Raw genomic sequence first — 21793 nt, forward strand, 5'->3', positions numbered from 1 at the left:
CACAGACATGCTAGGAGCAGTGGAGCTTTGTGTAAGCGACCTTTTTAGAGGACTTTGTGACGGCTGTGCTCTCCTGATAATTGTACACAGCTTCTCAGGACTACGTAGCAACATTTCCGTCTTCTGGGACCACAGCCTCCTTCGGAATTTCTGGTTTTGACTTTTGTTTTTAATTATGCTACACAAATGCTTCCATACCTAACAGCTCTGCATCTGAGTAAGATGCAGTTTGGTTCCCCACAAGCCTCACTGCTGTTATGTTGCTATAAGAATGATCAGTAGTGACACACTTATTACCAAAATGTTGTCAAAAAGAAGAAAAGGTTGAAGTGGAGTGCCGAGCTTTCCAGGAAAAATGAACACGCAGCTGAGTGCAAAAACTGCGTGCTTGGAATGTTATCAGGTCGCAGTGCTCATAGAATATAACATTCAGCACATATGAGACTCACCATAAAAACAGTTTCACCATTTGCAGTTAAGAGAAAAGAAGATTTACCAGCTATTAGCTGAACTGAAAAAACAACCATCAGCATTAACTGCAGCGTGACGTCAGTGATACAGCAGTGACAGCTACCTTATTGCAAAAAAGTTGGAGCAAACATCCAAACCCTTTGAGGATGGTGAACTCATGAAAAAATGCTGAAAGCTGCAGAAGTCTTTCTCCCCAAAAAGCAGTTGACCTTTGCCTACACAAGTCTGTCAAGGATTACTATTGCAGATAGAACATCTCTGAGGAGACTTGGACGACAAATGAAGGAATCCAGTCATTTATTGCATTTTTGGTTGCTATTGATAAAAGCACTGATATCACAGATTTTTGACAGCTGTACATATTAATTAGAGGTGCTGAAGAGACCGTCACAGCGGAGTTTCTGGAGTTAATGGACAGAACAACAGCTGATGACATAGTCAGTTCCCTAGTAATGCGCTGGATGATGTTGGTCACGTGATGTCAGTCTGGTCACTGATGGCGCCCCATCAAAGGTCAGGAAGAAGGCAGGTGATGCCACAAAATTCAGTCAGCAACCAGGAACAGATGATTGGACATTTCATTGTGTCTTATACACTCGAATGACAGTAAAATGTGCTGCTGCCCAGGATTTGAATCGATGGCTGCCTGAATTTTCAGGAGAGAATGGAGGTTAACTCCAAACTCTTATGTTCACAAAAGTTTGAAAGTTTAACTTATTTTAATTTTTCTCATTGATTTGCACACTTACATTGTAAACAGGGTGTTCCATTTTTTCTCCATAGCCCCTCTTTAGTTTATTATTGAGATTGCTTCAATGTCAGATGTAAAATATTCAGTCTGTATAAAATTGAATAAACCAAATATTTTTAAAAAGTAAAATGATTATTTGTTGAGATCCATTGGCCTCTGTGAATGAATGTGTAATAATAAGTGATTAGGCTAGCATGTTTGTTGAGGCAATTTTTCCAATTGAGAAAAACAAAACAAAACAAAGCAATGGAAAACAAGCTGACCATAGGTTATTTTGCTTTTAAGTTACTGGTCTGGCCCACTTGAGATCAAACGGATTAAATTTGGCTCCTACACCAAAATGAGTTTGACAACCCTGATGTATTTCATGCATGTATCTCAAAAGACCGAAAGTTCTCACGTGGAAAATGTGCAAATTGTACGTAGCATCAGTGTGACACGGCCTTAAAGAGGTGACATGAAGGTCATCGGGGTCACAGGGGATTTCATGTGACTGAAGATGACAACAAGCAGACTCCATCTATCTCATCTCTGACACCCACTTTGTTTTCATTCAAGTTTCCATTCTGACGGGGAGTTTTTGGATGATGTTGTCTGAACAGGACCTGATTTTAACAATCTGCTTGATAGGTATTGATTAGATTAGATATTCAGAACACACTGAATTCATTTTGCGATGCTTTATTGAGCCACAGAAAAGTATGCAGTAGCAGTAAAAGATTAAATTCCTTAATCAACCCCATTATACCCACAGATTAATATGTTTTCATTATGTCTGAAAAGTAAAGCAGAAAGGACAGCAGATGATCTGCATGAAGTTTTTAACCTCAGCAAATATCAAGCTATAGTTAATGAATGATCAGAAAGTTTCCAGTGTTTCCACTAAACAACTTTCTTTTCACAGATCCAGTAGTTATTAGTGGTCCACGGTTCATCATTCCAGCTGTTGAATTCGTTGTAGCGCTGTAGTTCCACACGATCTTCCCGGTTCCCAACATTGTTAGGTTCTCTTGGAGCCCAATAGCTGACACTGAAAACACAATCACAAACAAAACGTGATTCTTTTAAACACTCATTTCTCATAATTAATGATCAATTTTAAATAATCAAACTGCTTATACCTAGGTGATAGGATACGTCCATCCACCCATATCCAGGTGGATCCTGATTTGTACAGACCGACCCAGGCTTTGCGTTGAAATCCTCTGACGAAATTCTTTGTTGTGAAGACATTTGAGTTATTAGTTTAGAAATAAACCACAGAGTTTCAGAGTTGTTTCAGTTTCAGTGTTTCAATATAAACGACTGTTTTTTGTTGGATCTCGTTTTCTACCATTTATTAAAATCATTTTTTTAATCAAGTATTTCCATATAAATCAGAGGTTAATGGTTAGCAGGGTTCTAACTCAAACATTTGACTCACGTTTTCAGCAGCGTCATTGATGACCACCAGGTCTGCTCCCTTTGACAAACAGTCATCTCTACTGTTCTGCCAGTTTGCAGTGGTTGTAGAGACGTAATAAAGACTTCCACGGAAATATGGCCATCCCAAATTTTGATACTTAGCTGTAGGAGGAAAGATTTCACGTTCAAAAAGAATCTCAAATTATGACTAAACAAGAGTTGAAACAAACAAGAAAGTAACAACAGTAAAAGTCAGATATATCAGCTATTAGGACAGTTTCTTATAGATCTTAAGACACTCAGTCTGTCTCATTTCATAAGATCCTCCACATTCCACTTTCTTCTTGATTCTACTGTAGTTTTCTTTATTTCCTCTAAAACAATATTTCCCAACCCAGATCCTCGGATCAAATTCAAATAAATTTTATTTATATAGCACCTTTCATGTAAAAAAAAAAAAAAAAACAGCTCGAGGTGCTGTACATAAAAACAAACAATACTGCAGAAAACACCAATCCCTATTCATCATCATGTCCTGCTTTTTTTATCCAACCCTGATCAAATACAACTTCCTTTGATGACTGTCATTGTCAGGCGTCTGCTTATGAGGCAAAAATTATGCATCAGGTGTGCATAAGGAGGGAGAGCATGGAAAACATGCAGGACAGCTGGGATGAATGTCTCCCTATGAAAATATTGATTCTACATCAGTCAGGAAATGATCATTGAACTAATGACAGTTCAAGCTCTTCACTTGAACAACACAATTCCAGAAAAAAACATCTAGAAAATAATTTCCATTACAAATCATTGAATGAAATTAAATGAGATTGTCTGATTTTTTATTAACAGCTTATGAGACATGATATTGTCCAAATCGTCATTTTGAATATTAATTTTTCCTTTAATGCTTACATTTAATGATAATCACGATTATAAACAATTGGAATATTTGTTTTCCAAATAATTTTCAAAGTAAAATGTTTAAAAAGCAAAAGTGAAAAAGAGTTGAACATTATTAATGGCTTTCTTCACCGACTGTCTTCCACTTACCAATTATTGGGTTCTGTGGTAACTTTCTCCCGCTACTCAACTGGGACCCTGTGGAGTTAAAAAAAAAAAAACGTTTTATCTAGATCAGGGGTATTCAATTAAAATTCAAAAAGGTCCAGTTACTAAAATTTTCTCCCAGCAAAGGTCCGGATCTTATGTTGTCACTTAACATAATGTACCCTCATGTTAATAACATCAATAATGCACATACATTTCTATATAATTTATTGTTACATTTCAGCTGTTTTCAAAGTAATATGCTTTTAACATACCGAAAAGTCTGAACTTGTATGGCACTTGAATGGAAAACAATACTGAATGGTAAACAACACTGAAATTATTCTGAATAAAATAAATAAAAAGTGCAAACACAGCTTTTAGCAGCCTGAACTTAGGGCCTATTTCAAGTAATGTAAAACATTCAGAATCTTTTGGATAAAATAAAAGTGCTTTTAATCTTCAAGAAAAAAATTAAAAAAGACATTTGAGCTCCCACCTTTTAAAAACATGAACTACTTTTTAAATAAAATAACACAGGAAACTTTTTAAGTAAAATAGAACAGGGCAGAATTTACTGAATAAAAAAAGTGCAGAACTTTGAGCAGCTCCCTTTTTCATCTCTCCTTTCAAACTTTCCTTACTCCCTTTCAATCTTTCTTTCCTAGTGAGAGAAATGGCCATGTAACTGTCCTGCCAGCAGTTTCTGCAGCCGCATTAAAGCACTCCTTTACAACTGTCACATCGCTGAATGCTTTCTTGTGTTGCGCCAAAATCCACGCGATCTTTAACGAACACTCATTTGCACGTTGCTGCGCGGTAAATGCATGCGTGATGACACGAGTAGACCTGTCATACTGTGCTTTCAATTTGATGATTTTACTTGCCCTCACTCACTATGGACTTCTGCGGGGTACATTTCCTCAAACCACCCGTGTTTGGTCTCATAGACGCTTAACGTTGCCACTTTGATTAACGCTATATTTTCAAAGCATATGATGAGACACAAAGGTTTAGAACTGGCTGCAGGCAGAATAAACATGTATTTGTCCGTCCATTCATCTTTAAAAGTTCGGTTTTCAGCATTTACTTTTCTCATTTTTGAGCAAACCATTTTCTCTCATCTCCTCTCTATGTCTCTCTCAAACTCGCTGTTACTGAAAGGTAAACAATCGATTTGATTGGCTTTGCTATTGATGACGCTCCTGTCACAATTACTAGATTAGCTGCGCATGAACAAATGATTAATATTTTTTTTAATATCAAATCCGGTCCGGGCAGACTCGTCACTCGGTCCGGACTCGGACCGCGGTCCGCCATTTGACGATGCCCGATCTAGATGATCAAATAATTTCTTTATTTAAAAGTCAAAGTTTGTAGACAACAACATTTGTCTAGGTTTTTAAATAATTAATGCATTACCCTAATCAATTATTTGTTGATTCATTTTAGTGCTTCAATTAAATCAATTAAATAAACACAGGATCCTGACGTTCTGACACTTACTGAGGACAGTCACTTCTTGCTGCAATGACTTTATCTGGGCATTGGCTGAACTCAGCTGGGAATCTGTGGGAAAAATAGAAAGATTTTCTTTCACAAGAGTTGTTATGGGTGCCCTCTAGTGTTCATTCCAGTTACTTTTTTTTGACAGGTTGGCTGTGGTCTCTTCCTGATTGATCACAGCTGCCTGCAATTATCTAGTTTACTATTTAGCTTCTCTCCTTTCTGTGTTTTGTGTTGGAGCATCTTCTGTTCTGGGTTATTTGTCTGGACAAATGTCTCAAGAAAATTTTGGGAAACCTGACTGACGTGTTTGAGTCTTCCTGCTCCTGGGTTTATCTTCCATGACCATCCGTAACAAGAGTAAAAAAGTTTTCGATCTGAAGGAAGACTTTTAAGTACAATAAAGATTCAAAGAAGGTTTATATAAAACTGGTCATAAGAGCTGTTTGTTCTACAAAAAGCTGCAATAAACAGCATTTCTTTCTTGGTTGTAACAATTGGTCTATATGTTTGAACTGCATTTACAAGGAAATGTTGAATCAGCAGTTTATTCAAGAATCATTTATTTCCTTTTACTGTTTGTATTAATTGATAGAATTAAGTACAAAGGATCCTGACTTTCTCACACTTACTGAGGACATTCACTTGTTGCTGCAGTGAGGTTTTCTGGGCAATCTCTGACCTCAGCTGTGAATCTGTGGGAGAAATTGAAAGATTTTCTTTAACACGAATACAAAAGTTTTTGATCTGAAGGAAGAGTTTTTAAGTGCAATAAAGAGGAAAAAGAAGACTTGCACAAAACTGGTCATAAAAGATCTATAGTGGTATATAAATAACGTTTGATTTGATTTAATCAACACAGGATCCTGACTTTCTCACACTTACTGAGGACATTCACTTGTTGCTGCAGTGAGCTTCTCTGGACATTCGCTGAAATCAGCTGTGAATCTGTGGGAAAAATAGAAAGATTTTCTCTTTGAATAGTAAATAAGGTTTCTAAATCTGAAGGAAGAGTTTTAAGAACAATAAAGAGTAAAAGAAAACTTGTATAAAACTGGTCATAAGAGATGTTTGCTCTGCTAAAAGCTGCAATAAACAGCTTTTCTTTCTTGACTGTAACAGTTGGTCCACATTTTTGAACTGCATTTACACGGAAATGTTGAATCAGCAGTTCATTAAAGAATCATTTATGTCATTTTACTGTTTGTACCTAAATCTATCAATTAAATCAACACAGCATCCTGACTTTCTCACACTTACTGAGGACATTCACTTGTTGCTGCAGTGAGCTTCTCTGGGCATTCGCTGAGCTCAGCTGTGAACCTGTGGGAAAAAAAGAAAGATTTTCTTTTAAAATAATAAATAAAGTTTTTATTGTGAAGGACGACCTTTAAGAACAATAAAGGGTAAATGAAGAATTGTAAAAATGTGGTCATACGAGATGTTTGCTCTGCAAAAATCTGCAATAAACAGCCTTTCTTTCTTGTCTGTGACAGTTGGTCCACATGTTTGAACTGCATTTACAGGGAAATGTTAAATCAGCAGTTCATTCAAGAATAATTTATTTCATTTCCCTGATGCCTGCACACATTTTTGCCTTTTCTTTTTATCATATCAATACAGAGTATAAAGCAATGACAGTTTTGCTTCTTTTGCTTCTTGCTTTGGATGAGTAACACACAATACATTTTCACAATACATTTTCAATATGCTCCAATATTTTGTTTAGCAGTTTAAGTTTTCAAAGTGGTGACATGTTTTACAGTTTTTGCATGATTTAAGCTCTTGTCGAGACACAAAACAAAAATCTAAAAAAGGAATATTTAGTTTTGGCCCAGCAGCAGAGCGGCGACCTCTTAAGGCGGGACTCTGCCTTTACCCAACAGTAGCCGGGATCACCTCTGTGACCCCGTGACCTCGAAAGAGATACAGCTGGTTAAAAAAATGAATGAATAGATGGAACGTTTATTTCTTTTAGTTTTTGATAGTGAGATGTTTTGTGTGAAAGCAAAATGAAAAAGATTTATTCTTCTTTTGTTTGTGTAAAAATGGTCTAAAAAAAGTCTTGTCTTTATTTCTAATAACCAAATGTTGCATTAATATTAGTGATTTTTTGGGGTTTTTCTTAACAAATTTATCTGACATTTTTGTTTGATCAAAAAGTAACTAACATAAAATTATGTGTATTTCTGTTTTTTTTTTTTTTTTTGGAGCTTGACTCTTAAGATTGTTCTTATTTGCTCAGTAAAGCAAACCATCAACATCAAATACGTGACTAAATTAAAAAGTAGTTATGATTTCCTACTTACCACATGAAATCAGTCCTCTGTTCAGAAGATTTCTTTGGTTGTTACAAGCTTGGATTACAGAGGCGCCTGAAAAAAGACCAGCCAGTTGTTTCTTTTATTTTCTTTAATATTTCGGATTTTATTTTTAGTGCAGAATTTGAACAAATTTAGATAAAGTTTCTTATTTCTACTCACTGCAGGGACATGAGATCCCCTTTTTTTGAGCCAAGAGTTTGTTGTAGCTGGCATTCAGATCTGAAAAAAAAAAGAAATTATTACAACAATGAAGTGTTTTAGTCAGATTTTCTGCTTCATTCTTTCTTTCAGCTGCAACGAATATCAGGAAAAAAACTGATATGATTCCTGCGTGAACTGTATTAACATTTCCAGCTTTTTCACTTTATTTTGAAACATTTTTTTCAAAACAATTTAATATTGTGTAAGAAAGTTAAAAATCTGAAATGAAATATATAGAAACTCTTACGACTTAACATGAAATTCACAGTAAAAATATGGAAAAAGCTGTTTCATTTATTACAAACAATGAATAGTTTTAAAACTAAGCATCCTTAAAACTAAAATAATTATGAGATCATAATGATTTGGTGTTCAGTGACTTAATAAAAAAGGATTAAATAATAATCACGTAAACAATTATAGAAAGCCAAATACAAAAATCTTCTAACTTACCAGCAATTGGTTTGCTCATCCCAGCAATGATTGCAGCCAGAGAACTTGGTGCCACAGCTGTAGAAAATAAAATATGAATAAGCTCTAAAGCACAGCGTCATTCTTCATCTAAACTACAGCTAACATAACAGCTTAAAGAAATGATTTGTTTGTTGAACTTAGTTATAAAAAACTAAATTTAGGGATTTTCTTAAACTAAAGCTCAGAAAACAGGAAAACAACATTAGTCATTTTTTATGAGTTGTAGTTTTACAAATTCATACATATAAACTATAGAGCCAGATTCTGTGTGTTAACCTTATTAGCTGAGACAGTTTGGTTCTTCAGAAAAGTCCTTCAGTTATTGCTTCTGCCAGATTTGAACCTTCTAGCTATAGAATCATCAATAGAAACATCATTTGATGCAGTGAAGAAGAAGAAGAAGCTGGGAGATGTTCTTCTTACTGGTGCTGCACCAGCACACTGCTGCATAGAGGAGGACACTCCCTACCACAGACTGATAAAACATGTTCAGCAGTTTGGAGCAGATGTTAAATGAGCACAGCCTACAGAGGAAGTGCAACCTGGACTGGCTCTTCTTGGAAAGGTGGTCTGTATTGATGGTCCAGTCCAGCTTGTTATTAAACACAACCCCCAGTAATTGTAGGGATTTAGACCAGCATTATTTCAGGTACACTCACTTTTAGATGGTTCAATTGGTGTCAAACTCTCTCCTGTCCCAATGACTAGGAAGTAAAAACAAGAAGTTAGTGAAATTTTGAGGTAAACGATTGCAGATGTACCATCATTAATACATAAACAAAGATATGAATATCTTTAAAAAGAACTTAAAATAGAATTATAGAAATCAACCTAAATTCAGGTTTCAATAGTTCATGTTTACAAAAGTTACAACACTTTCTCAATAGTCCATCTTCATCAATAGGAGAAACAATGACTCCATGAACAGCTGTGTGGTACCTGAGATCAGGGAAAAGCAGACGAGGATCATCCATCGTAGTGAAGTCATGGTCCCAGATGTTCACCTGCTGCTACAAAGCAACAAACACAAAGAAGAAGAAGTGCAGAAGGAGCTCATCATGGGGCCTTATTTATGCAAAACCTGAACAAACAGGATGGCATCATCAGCATATACATAAACATGTGTCTAACCCCTTTGTTTAGTGTTGGCTTTCTTCCAAAAGACAGAACCCGGATCCTAAAATGAAGCAAAAAAGCAGAACAAATTAATATGACCTCAAGTCATGGAAGCCAGTTTATATGACAGTACATCCTGATGATCATATTACCGTTTATGGTGGAAAAACGCCCAACCTAAGTACATAAAACAGAAATATCCTCAAGTATTCTGACAGAAAACTCCACAAGGAAGCACACAAATGATTGAATATTAGTTATGACTCTGGATTAAGAAAGTAAAAAGTGCAGACACATGTTGTGTTAAAGACACTTATCTATAGCTTTATTACTAAACAGCGTTGTAGTACCAGGTTGACCCTTTTTGTCTTCAGATCTGCCCTCAATCATTGTACTGGAATTATCAATTAAAATAAAAATAAAAATAAAATTAAATCCAGCTGTTATCAAATCAAAGAGTTATGTTTGTTAATGCAGCAATGGGAGAACAAGAAGCAAACAAACTCAAAAAGAAATTTATTGCCTGAACAGTTAAGAAGCTTTGAGAGTTCCACATTTTGACTTTGGTCAGGTTATTTTCTTTCCTGCTTGGCATTTTGCTCTGGGGATCTTTTCTCTTCAGTCAGGTCCAAGCTGGAGATCTCTGCTTCTGCAGACTGTTGCACCTCATCCACTTAAGCATTTAAAGAAATAAAACTTAACTATAAATTAAATACAATTTTCTATTTTTATCTACTCCTCTTTTTATTTTCTTTCTTGCTTGACATGTTGCTCTGAGGATATTTTGTCTTCAGTCAATGACAACACCGACTCATAATTTCGTAGAAGTCAGGGGATGTAACAGAAAACTCAACAAACACACACGTGTTCTGCTTTTTAGCACAAGCAAATAATTAGTAACAAATTAGAACACACTGGATCAATTTACTTGTGTTTGTTTTTGACGTGTACCTGAGAAGTTTGAACAATCATTAAGGGAATTTTCTCCTGAGTTTGAAGCACAGTCATCAGGAATTACAGTACTTACAAAAAGTTAAAGATATTGTTATTTACATCAGTGCTGTTTCTTATTTGGACAGACCTTTGATGAAATATGTAAAAGTTTAATTTGATATCAGTAATAATGAATGAGAAAAAAACTTAAGTCATTATTTTAATATTTATCATTTTGAAAATTAAGACAATAAAAAAGGTAGCACTAAAAAACAGGCCTTTTTCATAGCGGGTATTTCAAACATTTACCACAGTAACAGCTTGAATGAAACATTTCAAGCTCCTCACTAGACTCAAGATGCGGTTTTGAGGTGTTCCACTCTTCCAGAAATGCTACATGGAGTTCTGTGAGGTCACTTGGAGTGGGGTTATGATCCTCCAGTCTCTTCTTCAGCTGGTCCCAGATGTGCTTTATGGGGTTCCAAGTTAAGAGAGTTTAAGAATGATTAATAAAAGGGACAATGCACAAAAAACACTGATCATGTGAAAGATTAAAAAATTTATTGTGACAGGTTATAGGATAATTTTCACCTGTAGTCCCTATGAAAAAGAAAAATATTTAAAATTGTTAATGGTCAGAGTTCATTGCTGGCCATACCATATGAAGCCCTCCCACTTCCTGAAGTCGTGCTGTGATCATTTTGCATGATGTGGTGGAGCTTTATCCACCATCAATAGAAAGTTGGTGGTGTTCTGGTGGAATTGGGGGATGATGATGGATTCTATGATGTCTATGATTTCAATTAATAATATTTTATCTCGATTCAAATCCAGTTGTAAAAAGCATTTCTCTACTATTTCAGCCTTGTTAAAATGTATCAATGATATTTTCTCTGATCTTAATAGTAACATGTTAACTGGTGCCTTATTTATTGACCTTACCAAAAGTTTAGACATAGTAGATCACTATCTGTTATTGGACAAACTTCATTCTATTGGCCTTGATAGATCTTCTCTCCTTTGGTTCAACTCGTACCTTTATCATCATCAGCAGTGTGTGTTTTTTAAAGGAAGCCATTCCAATTTTCTAAGCATAGACAAAGGTGTTCCACAAGGTTCCTCACTTGGGCCTCTTCCGTTTTCAATTTCATTCATTACCTTCCAACTAAATGCATTGACAACAAGATTCAACTCTATACTGATGATACTGTCATTTAGTTATCTAAATCTAATATTATTGACATTCAGCACTCAATTCAACATGATTTTAATGCTGTTCAATTTTGATTACAATCTAACAAGCTCTTAATCAACAAATCAAAACCCTATTTTATGTTCTTTCAAAAAAATATTGCATCCTGTAGCTGCTAATGAAATAAATGTAACTTATATGGACATGTCACCTATTTCAGCAATAGAAAATTTGAAATTCCTTGGTTTGTGGCTTGACTCCTCACTGTCCTTTAGTGCTCATAAAAAGTCCATGATCCATACAATTTCTTATCATTTAAAATAACTTTATCTATCAATGTTGTTTTAGTTTCTCAGTCAGGAAGAAAATTATCTCACAACTGATTATTCCGATTTGAGACTACGGTAACATATGTCAAACCCCCACTCTCACCAATCTCCAACCACTGAATGTTATTTTAACAGTTTGTGTAGGTTTATTCTCCGTTGTCGTTTAGAACTCACCACTGTCTAATGTATCAGCAACTGTCCTGGCTTCCCCCATCCTTCCGACGTCAACCTCACTGGCTATTATACATCTTCAAGTGTATCAACATCAGTTTCTCAGGATATCTCAAACAATATCTAATTCTTTTTCAGTCTTCTTATAATTTGTGCCATGCAGATCAAATTTTGTTTTTGTTCCAAGAGTCAAAAAAGAAATCGGAAAGCATTCATTTTATTACAAAGCACCCTCTGACTAGAACAATCTTCCTCCAACCATTCGCTCTTCAACCTCATTCTTGGCATTTAAAAATGCCTGTTTAGAACATCTTCAACACTCATGTAACTGTTTTTGATTGAATTTGATAACATTACCTGCCTTTGTATTCCCTTACCCTTGAACACACTGCCAAGAGCTGTAATGGATGTCTGTGTGTGTGTGTTTGTTGTCTCATGTATTTTAAGTTCTTCATCATGTTTTTCATATATGTAAATGTAACAGGGTGAACTGTTTTTATTGTGTTTTTATTCTTTGTGAAAACCGGAGGGTCCCTGAAGGCGGCAGCTCACGCTGCTAGAAATGGACACAGGTGTGCACTGGGGGCGTGCTGATAAGACACTGGATTTAAGGATCAGCTGGAACGCAAGAGAGCAGCTCTCTACAGCGAGGAGACGTCGGGGGGTGTGGCTTCCACCTGTTTACGTGGACGAGCGGAGCCACCGGAGCAGCGCCTGGCCGACAGCAAAATACTGCGCTTGGAGTGAGGCATCTCCGGGTGAAGTGGCGGTGGAAGACGTCCAGAAGGAGACGCCCCTGTGGATGGACGAGCGCTGACCGGCACCGGAGGAGCAGTTGAGCCAGGGGCCAAACCGTACCCCTCTGCTGTTTTATGTTTTTTTGGATTACCCAAGAAAGACTTTTGTATAGTCGCCAGAGCCACATTTTAATAAGTGCATGCTATTTATTTTTTTACTAATTGTGTGTGTTTTTAGTGGGTTTTATTGAGCCTGATGTTTTAGCTTTTTTTTATGGACTTTTGGGGTTTTTACATTATAGACGCAGGGTCCTGGCCCCAACGGATGGACAGAACAACAGACTCCTCAAATATTGGCCCCCTTAAATAAACTTTTCTTTGTGCTCCCTGTTGAACTGTGGTCCTGGGTGTCCTGTCTCCACACAAATCCAAATCTAAGAATTCTGCGAGGCTACAAAATGTTTGCTCAACTGTACCTGTCGGTATTTGCTTGTTTTGTTGTCTATTGAGGACCCTCGTGACACTGAGATGACACATCTCAAAGGGGCTTATCCTCCAAACAAATGAATGTGAAATGTCTCTGAGGTAACAACGTGCAGTGATTGGACCACGTGTTGCTTCTGCAGACTGTTGCACCTCATCCACCTAAGCATTTAAAGAAATAAAACTTAACTATAAATTAAATACAATTGTCTATTTTTATCTACTCCTCTTTTTACTTTCTTTCTTGCTTGACATGTTGCTCTGAGGATATTTTGTCTTCAGTCAATGACAACACGGTTCCAGGTCCAAGCTGGAGATCTCTGTCTCTGTCTCTTTTCTGGGTTCTCCATGATTCTCTGCTGTCGTCTTCTGGGGCTTTTCCACTGACTTCTAACTGCATGTTTTCTTCTGCTTCCTGGTCAAATCAATGTGTCCCTCCACTGTCATAAGTCTTTGCCACAAGAACAGGAAATTTAAGATTTTAATTCCTTTTTTAACAAATCAAAATATATACAGTATTTTATAAAACTAAAGTAATATAATTATGTTTAGATTTTTTCATACTAGCTTATAAGCTTTGAAATGTAAAAACTGAAAGAAACGTTATAAATGTTGAATACATTACTTTGCTGTTTTAATCGACTGCTTTTCTCTAACTGTGAGTTACCGACTCATAATTTCGTAGAAGTCAGGGGATGTAACAGAAAACTCAACAAACACACACATGTTCTTCTTTTCAGCACAAGCAAATATTTAGTAACAAATTAGAACACACTGGATCAATTTACTTGTGTTTGTTTTTGACGTGTACCTGAGAAGTTTGAACAATAATTAAGGGGATTTTCTCCTGAGTTTGAAGCACAGTCATCAGAAAATAACAGAGAGGAAACTCATGAATCTGGATGTTTGATTTAACAAAATGTTAGAAAAACGGAACACAATGACGATCCAGCAAAAGTAGGCCCTGATTGGTTGAGGTTTTCTTCATCATTATAACTAAAAGTTGAATACTGTTCTCTCTCTGGTCTCTGCATGCGTGGGTTTTCTCCAGGTAATCCGGTTTCCTCCCACTGTCCAGAAAATGGATGGTTGAATTCGTTTGTGATCCGTCGACCTTCGGCCCAGGTGGAGAATCTTCCACCAACATGAGGAAGGTGGTTCTGGTGGAGGACGGGGCGGAAGACTGCTGTCCATGGTTCTGAAAGCCTTAGGGCCTTTTGGACGGCTTTATCCCGAGAGTTTGATTGTCTGAAAACTCTAACTATTGTGCCTATATCACAAAACTTTCCAAAGCTGCTGATTGAAAGTATTTGAATGAAATTCGATCACAGGAGCTCTGTGTTTAAGGAATTATTAAAATAATTGTTTTGTTTGTGGTATAAAGAGTTCAGACAACACCAAGTTAACATTCAATTTAAACTTTTTTAATGCTCCATCTTGAGTTTTTGGACTTCTGCCAGACTTATTCATATCCAGCATGATAGAACATAAGAACTCCACATCACAACCTGAACTCTCAATTAAGAAAAGAAAGAAAAAAAAACAATTACATTTTAACATTTATAATTAGTTTTTTTGAGCCAAAAGTAACCTTAGTTTTTAAATGATTACGTATGAATGCTACACTATTAGTTAAAATTAAAAAGTAATCTATTTTTTTACAGTCTGTTGGGAGAGAGATTGACTTAAACTCAGAAAGTAAGTTTGGTAAAGTTCTCAAAATGTCAGATTAAATATCTTTTTATGTTGAATTTTGTCACTAATAGCTGTGAAAAGCATGAAGATTTCTTTTGTGAATAATACAAAGTTGAAGGATGATTTAAACGCTTGAATAAACACTGCTCAAAAAATGAAGGCAACACCGATATAAGTCAATGTTACTCCAGGTCAACATCAAAACTGTCCAATTTTCCAGATCTTGCTGCTGCTGCAGTTATTCTCTGAAGCGCTTCATCAACCCTTCTGTTGTCATTAATGATCAGCTTCTTGAGTCTTGGATGAAGAATGGAGGTTTCAGAGAGAACAGCATTATATGCCATTCTGTGGAACTTTCTGTCTATGAGAGGGGATCCACGTATTCTTTCAATCCCATTCAATTTAATCTGTATAGCCCAAAATCACGATAACAGTCATCCCAATGGGCTTTGTAATGGTAATTTTAAAGTTAACAAAAAAATCAAAAGGATCATAAACGCATAGATGTCAATTGGAAAATACTAACTGAATTAACTAAACAGACTAAACTAAACTGGGCCTCCCTGCCCTTAGATCCTCCTTCTCAGTAAGGAAAAACTACTCTTTCCCTTTAGCTCTTTCCCACTCCCCTCCTGGGGAGTGGGAAAGAGCGACAGTACATGAATCACACTGCAACAAACAGATGCATGGAGAACTAAATGATAAATAAATGATCAAGAATGGAGGACAGAAGGAGAGTAGAAGTAGATGAGAATAGAGGACATAACCCCAGTGCACCATAGTTTCCCCAGCTACAAACTTCTAGCAGCCTACTAACAACTTTATTGTTATTGTTAAATTTAATTTAAACAAATTAACAGTAAGGTGAATAATCTCTGAACACTAGCTAGTCTGACAATAAGCCCGTCCAAAGAGGAATGTTTTAAGCCTAACTTTGAATTTCGAAACTGTGTGGACCTCTCTTGAATGAACTGGGAGTTTATTCCATAAAACAGGCGCTAAGTGGCTAAAGGCTCTACCTAAAACTGTACTTTTACTAGGAACCACAAGCAGTCCTGCATTTTGGGAGCGAAGTGTTCTGTTTGGGTTCTGTTCTGTTTACCGGTGCATTTATTAAGAAGAACAGCTCAATAATGATAGTTAAAAGTTGAGTTGTAAATAGCTGTTTTTTTGTTTTGTTTTGTATTTTATTTTTATTCATTTTTGATAGGAAAGAAATTGTTTTTTATTATTGTCATTGTTTAAATGTATTGATTTAAATGTTAACTGAGATTGACCTTTTTACCTCTTTAGAAACAGCTCTGTGTTTTTTCATCTGCTTCTCATCCCCAGCTATGATGAGGGGGTTTTACGACACACTGTCCTTAGCTGATATGGAATGCTGTTTCATCTGCATTCCTAGTGAGGAGCATGACATGTTTCTGTCAAGCTGTTACTGCGGCAAATGGGTGAAATACCCGCTATTCAATTCAATTCAATTCAATTTTATTTGTATAGCCCAAATTCACAACAACAGTAGTCTCAATGGGCTTTCGTATCGGTGATTGAAAATGTTAAACATAAAATCAAAAGGATCATGAATACATAGAATTCAATAGGAAAATGTTAAATTGAACTAACAAACTGACTAAGCTATACTGGCATCCCTGCCCTTAGACCCCTCTTCGCAGTAAGGAAAAACTCCTAAAAAAAACGGATTCCAGAAAAAACGAAGAAACCTCAGGGGTGTCCACATGAAGGAGGGATCCTCCCCCAGGACGGACAGGCGATTTACCAGAACTCATAGAGAAGAATGGAGCAAAACTAACACAGGAGTGATGTGATCTCTTCTGCTAGTTCCTGCTAACAATCTGAACAAGCTGGAGACTTCTTAAGGAACTCTTAGGACACGCTGCTAACAAGGAGTTACAGTAATCCAGTCTAGACGTAACAAATGCATGGATGAGTTTTTCAGCATCACTCCTAGAAAGCATATTTCTGATCTTAGCAATATTCCGCAGGTGAAAAAAGGCAGTTCTACACGCCTGAGATATGTGAGCCTTAAATGATGAATCCTGGTCAATAAAACCCCAAGGTTTCTAACTGTGGAATTAGGGGCTATACTTATGCCATCTATGGAGACTATCTGAGCAGACAGAGCATCTCTGAGGTTTTTAGGACCAAGTATAATGACCTCAGTTTTTTCTGGGTTCAAGAGGAGGTAATTAATTGTCATCAATTGAAAAGGCCTTTCTATTTTTTGGTGCTACCTTTTTTATTGTCTTAATTTTTGAAGGAATAAATATTAAAATAATGAATGTAGTTTTCTTTTCATTTATTATTAGTGATATCAAAGGGAACTTTTACATATTTCCTCAGATGTCAGTCCAAATAGGAACAGCACTGATGTAAATAACAACATCCATAAGTTTATGTAAGTAGTGTGATTCCTGATGACTGTGATTCAAGCTCAGGAGCAAATTCCCTAAATGATTGTTAAAACATCTCAGCTACAAGTCATAATGAAGAACGGACACACATAAATTAAAGAAACACAATGCAAAGTCAATAAAAACGGTGATGATTCTGTTTGTTCTAATGTGTTACTAAATATTTGCCTGTGCCAGAAAGAAGAACACGTGTGTGTTTGTTGAGTTTTCTGTTACATCTCCTGACTTCTAGGAAATTATGAGTCGGTAACTCACAGTTAGAGAAAAGCAGCGGATCATTTTTTAGAGAAGTCTAACATTTCCTTCAATTTTATATTTTTAAAGCATAAAAATATCTAAACATTTACCATAAATACATGACAGGTTCTATTAAGTATTTATTTAGATTTTTTTTAAAAAGGAATTTAAATCTTAAATTTCCTCTTCTTCTGGCAAAGACTTATCATGACACTGGAGGGACCCATTGCTTTGACCAGAAGCAGAAGAAAACATTAGAAGTCAATTGAAAAGCCCCAGAAGATGACAGCAGAGAATCATGGAGGAACCAAAAGAAACGGAGATCTCCAGCTTGGACCTGGAACCGTGTTGTCAGAGACTGAAGAGAAAAGATCCCAAAAGCTAAATGTCAAGCAGGAAAGAAAATAAACCTGACTAAAGTCAAAAAGTGGAACTCTCAAAGCTTTTTAACTGTTCAGGCCACAAATGTCTTTTTGAGTTTGCTTGCTTCTTGTTCTCTAATTGCTGCCCTGATAAACTTAACTCTTTGATTTGATAACAGCTGTTAGAGGATTTTACATTTTTCTTATTTTCATTTCAATAGATGATTCCACTACGATTCAGGGCAGATCTGAAGATAAAAAGGGTCAACCTGGTATTACAACGGTGTTTGTAATAAAGTGATAGATGAGTGTCTTTAACACAACATGTGTCTTTATTGCAGCATTGGTCTGCACTGTTTACTTTCTTAATCCAGAGTCATAACTAATATTTAATCATTTGTGTGCTTCCTTGTGGAGTTTTGTGTCAGAATACTTGAGGATATTTCTGTTTTATGTACTTAGGTTGGGCGTTTTTCCACCATAAACGGTAATATGATCATCAGGATGTACTGTATTATAAACTGGCTTCTATGACTTGAGGTCATTATAATTTGTTCTGCTTTTTGCTTCATTTTAGGATCCGGGTTCAGTCTTTTGGAAGAAAGCCGAAGCTAAACAAAGGGGTTAGACACATGTTTGTGCGTATGCTGATGATGCCATCCTTTTTGTTCAGGTTTTGCATAAATAAGGCCCCATGATGAGCTCCCTCTGCACTCTTTCTTGGTGTTTGTTGCTTTGTATGTAGCAGCAGGTGAACATCTGGGACCATGACTTCACCACGATGGATGATCCTCGTCTGCTTTTCCCTGATCTCAGGTACCACACAGCTGTTCATGGAGTCATTGTTTCTCCTTAGTTGAAGAAAATAATGAAAATATTGATGAACATTTACAGTTGGGAGGTGTTGTAACTTTTGTAAACGTGAACTATTGAAACCTGAATTTAGGTTGATTTCCATGATTCTATTATAAGTTCTTTTTAAAGATATTAAGTTTCTTTGTTTATGTATTAATGATGTTACATCTGCAATCACCTTCCTTTAGAGTTCACTAACTTCTTGTTTTGGCTTCTTATTTTTTGGGACAGGAGAGAGTTTGACAACAACTAAACCATCCATAAGTGAGTGTACCTGAAATAATGCTGGTCTGAATCCCTACAAATAACTGGGGGGTTGTGTTTAATAACAAGCTGGACTAGGGGACATCACTGTGAGTAATCAGGAGATGTCCCCTTAATGCCCTACCCGCCAATTTTAACTGCACCCCCCTTAGTACACACACCCCTCCCCCCTCAATATATACATCCCAACATAAACACACACACATGCACACACACACCCTCTTAAACACACATACACGCACACACATTTTGCAAGGAAGGTGGGACCTAGGACCATCTGTCCCCTGCCTCTTCCCTGGTGGGGGGTACGGGCCCCTTTGCAACGGCGGCCGTGTCCCCGGGGTGCCGGCTTCCTGGGCCCGGCGGTGCTCTCTCCGCGCGGTGGGGGGGTTCACATTACATCTGAGCCGGGGGGTGTTGGTGTCCCTGGGGGGTGGGTTCTGGTCCTTGCTCCTGAGCGCTGGGCCCCGCCAAATTTCCAACTGTGGCCGAGCCTGGTCGGGCCATATTTACAACACCCCTTGTGGGCCCTCTTTTTTCCCCGGGGTTCCCCCCTCCTGGGCGGGGGCGGCGGGCCCCTGCCTTGCTCCTCCCTGGACCAACCGTGGACCGGGCGGATGGCTGCCTGGAGTGCGGAGCGGGTCTCCCTTGGGGGGTCCTGGCTCGTACCTGGGGTTGGGGCGGGGGGATGCCCAGAACTCCTGGGTGGTGGTGGGGTGCTCGTCTGGGGCTGTGGGCGTCCCTCTCCGGTGGGGCCCTGCGTTGGGTTCTCCCGGCGCGGCGGGGGGGCTGTTCTCCTGGTTGGGCTGGGGCGGCCCTCTCTTTCCCTCCGTGCCTCCCTGCTCTCTGGCTCTGGGGGCCTTGCGGCGGTCCTGCTGGCCCTGGCCTGGGTGGCGGGCTTGGTCGCCCGGGCGGCGGTTGTTTCCTGCCGGTTTCCGTGTGGCGTGGGGGGGATTCCGGCTGCCGCTGCTGCTGCGGTGGGGGTCTTGGGGTGGGGATGGCTGGGCGCTCTCCCTCCTTCTTTACACATTCCACCATCCATTTTAGAAGAACATGAGCACTCACCTGAGCACGGGTGTTGGCTCACCTTTGCACTGGCGGTTTGCGTGACTGAATGACTGAAATGTTTCACACTAGTTGGTTTTAAGGCATAAGTATGCGTGTGAGCACTATCTGTTTTGTGTACATGTCGACAGATGGACATTTTTGCAGCTAGCAGGTGTGTTTGACACTTGGGTGTGTGTGTGGACAGGCTCCGCCCTTTTTGCACTGCATTTGAGCCTTACCATGGTGATTAACAACCAGTAAACTTGTTGCTTTATGCTGCTTCATGGTCTTATCCCCCTTCCCCTCCTACTATCACCCTCCTTCCCCCCCTCTCTCTAACGTCCCTCTCTCTTCTTCCCCTCTTTCCTTTTCCGTCCGGTCCAACACCAAAGATCTTCAAACATGTTTGAAATTAATAAAGTTTGGCCTCAATTACAAAAGGGGTTTATTCAGACATACCTTTGGTTTGTCTGAAGATTAATAACCCCTCTTGTTAAAGTAAAATATGTCCAACACAAGAGGCCCTCAGCTCTCATCTGTTTGCCCAGCTGTTGGACAGGACAAGGTTAAAAAAAAAAAAAAATAAAAAAAAAAAAAATAAAAAAAAATAACAAGCTGGACTGGACCACCAATACAGACCACCTTTACAAGAAGAGCCAGTCCAGGCTGCACTTCCTCTGTAGGCTGTGCTCATTTAACATCTGCTCCAAACTGCTGAACATGTTTTATCAGTCTGTGGTAGCGAGTGCCCTCCTCTATGCAGCAGTGTGCTGGTGCAGCACCAGTAAGAAGAACATCTCCCAGTTTCTTTTTTTTCACCGCATCCACAGATGTCATAAATGATGTTTTATTGATGATTCTATAGCTAGAAGGTTCAAATCTGGCAAAAGCAATAACTGAAGCACTTTTCTGAAGAACCAAACTGTCTCCACTAAGAAGGTTACACACAGAGTCTGGCTTTATAGTTTATATGTATGAATTTGCAAAACTACAACTCACAAAAAATGACTTTTAAAGATTGTTTTCCTGTTTTCTGAGCTTTAGTTTAAGAAAATCCCTAAATTCTAGTTTGTTATAACTACGTTCAACAAACAAATCATTTCTTTAAGCTGTTATGTTAGCTGTAGTTTAGATGAAGAATGACGCTGTGCTTTAGAGCTTATTCATATTTTATTTTCTACAGCTGTGGCACCAAGTTCTCTGGCTGCAATCATTGCTGGGATGAGCAAACCAATTGCTGGTAAGTTAGAAGATTTTTGTATTTGGCTTTCTATAATTGTTTACGTGATTATTATTAAATCCTTTTTTATTAAGTCACAAAACACCAAATCATTATGATCCCATAATTATTTTAGTTTTAAGTGTGCTTTGTTTTAAAACTATTCATTGTTTGTAATAAATGATACAGCTTTTTCCATATTTTTTGTGTGAATTTCATGGTAAGTCGTAATAGTTTCTATATTTTTCATTTCATATTTTTAACACAATATTAAATTGTTTTGAAATAAATATTTCAACATAAAGTGAAAAAGCTGGAAATGTTAATACAGAAAGAATGAAGCAGAAAATCTGACTAAAAAGAAAATGAAGACTTCATTGTTATTATTAATAATGTAATTTTTTTTCAGATCTGAATGCCAGCTACAACAAACTCTTGGCTCAAAAAAGGGGATCTCATGTCCCTGCAGTGAGTACAAATAAGAAATTTTAATTAAATGTGATCAATTTTACTGTAAGAATAAGATCTGCTTTATTAAAAAAA

General features: G+C 37.5%; 1 protein-coding gene and 1 long non-coding RNA gene across 3 annotated transcripts; one reads left to right on the forward strand and one right to left on the reverse strand.

Moving 5' to 3' along the window:
- Positions 1-1887: 1887 nt before the first annotated feature.
- Positions 1888-9841, reverse strand: LOC111946297 (CD209 antigen-like protein D). Of its 2 annotated transcripts, XM_023960635.1 has the most exons (13): positions 9121-9841; positions 8841-8885; positions 8161-8217; positions 7666-7725; positions 7492-7557; positions 6443-6505; positions 6068-6130; positions 5815-5877; positions 5183-5245; positions 3680-3727; positions 2646-2788; positions 2344-2438; positions 1888-2252 (listed from the first exon to the last, which is right to left on the reverse strand). In XM_023960635.1, exons 1-13 carry the CDS (start codon positions 9167-9169, stop codon positions 2105-2107), a joined length of 963 nt encoding a protein of 320 aa, XP_023816403.1. In that variant the 5' UTR covers positions 9170-9841; the 3' UTR covers positions 1888-2104. The 2 variants fall into 2 exon arrangements, with proteins under 2 accessions (XP_023816403.1, XP_023816409.1); XM_023960641.1 differs by lacking the exons at positions 5815-5877; positions 6068-6130.
- A 9100-nt stretch (positions 9842-18941) lies between these two features.
- On the forward strand, positions 18942-21721 carry LOC111948308. Its single transcript, XR_002874276.1, has 3 exons — positions 18942-18984; positions 21215-21271; positions 21660-21721. It is a non-coding gene; the product is annotated as an uncharacterized LOC111948308 (long non-coding RNA).
- The last annotated feature ends 72 nt before the right edge of the window (positions 21722-21793 follow it).

Source organism: Oryzias latipes, chromosome 1, assembly GCF_002234675.1.
Source record: "Oryzias latipes chromosome 1, ASM223467v1".
Classification (NCBI taxonomy): domain Eukaryota; kingdom Metazoa; phylum Chordata; class Actinopteri; order Beloniformes; family Adrianichthyidae; genus Oryzias; species Oryzias latipes.

Bases quoted from the DNA above. Each gene is read 5' to 3' on its own strand.
- LOC111946297 (XM_023960635.1), bottom strand. From the start codon at position 9,169: ATGACTTCACTACGATGGATGATCCTCGTCTGCTTTTCCCTGATCTCA. The intron at 7,558-7,665 runs GTGAGTAGAAAT...GTCTTTTTTCAG, and splicing joins GGGGATCTCATGTCCCTGCA to GCGCCTCTGTAATCCAAGCT. The intron at 2,439-2,645 runs GTGAGTCAAATG...TTCACAACAAAG, and splicing joins TCAATGACGCTGCTGAAAAC to AATTTCGTCAGAGGATTTCA.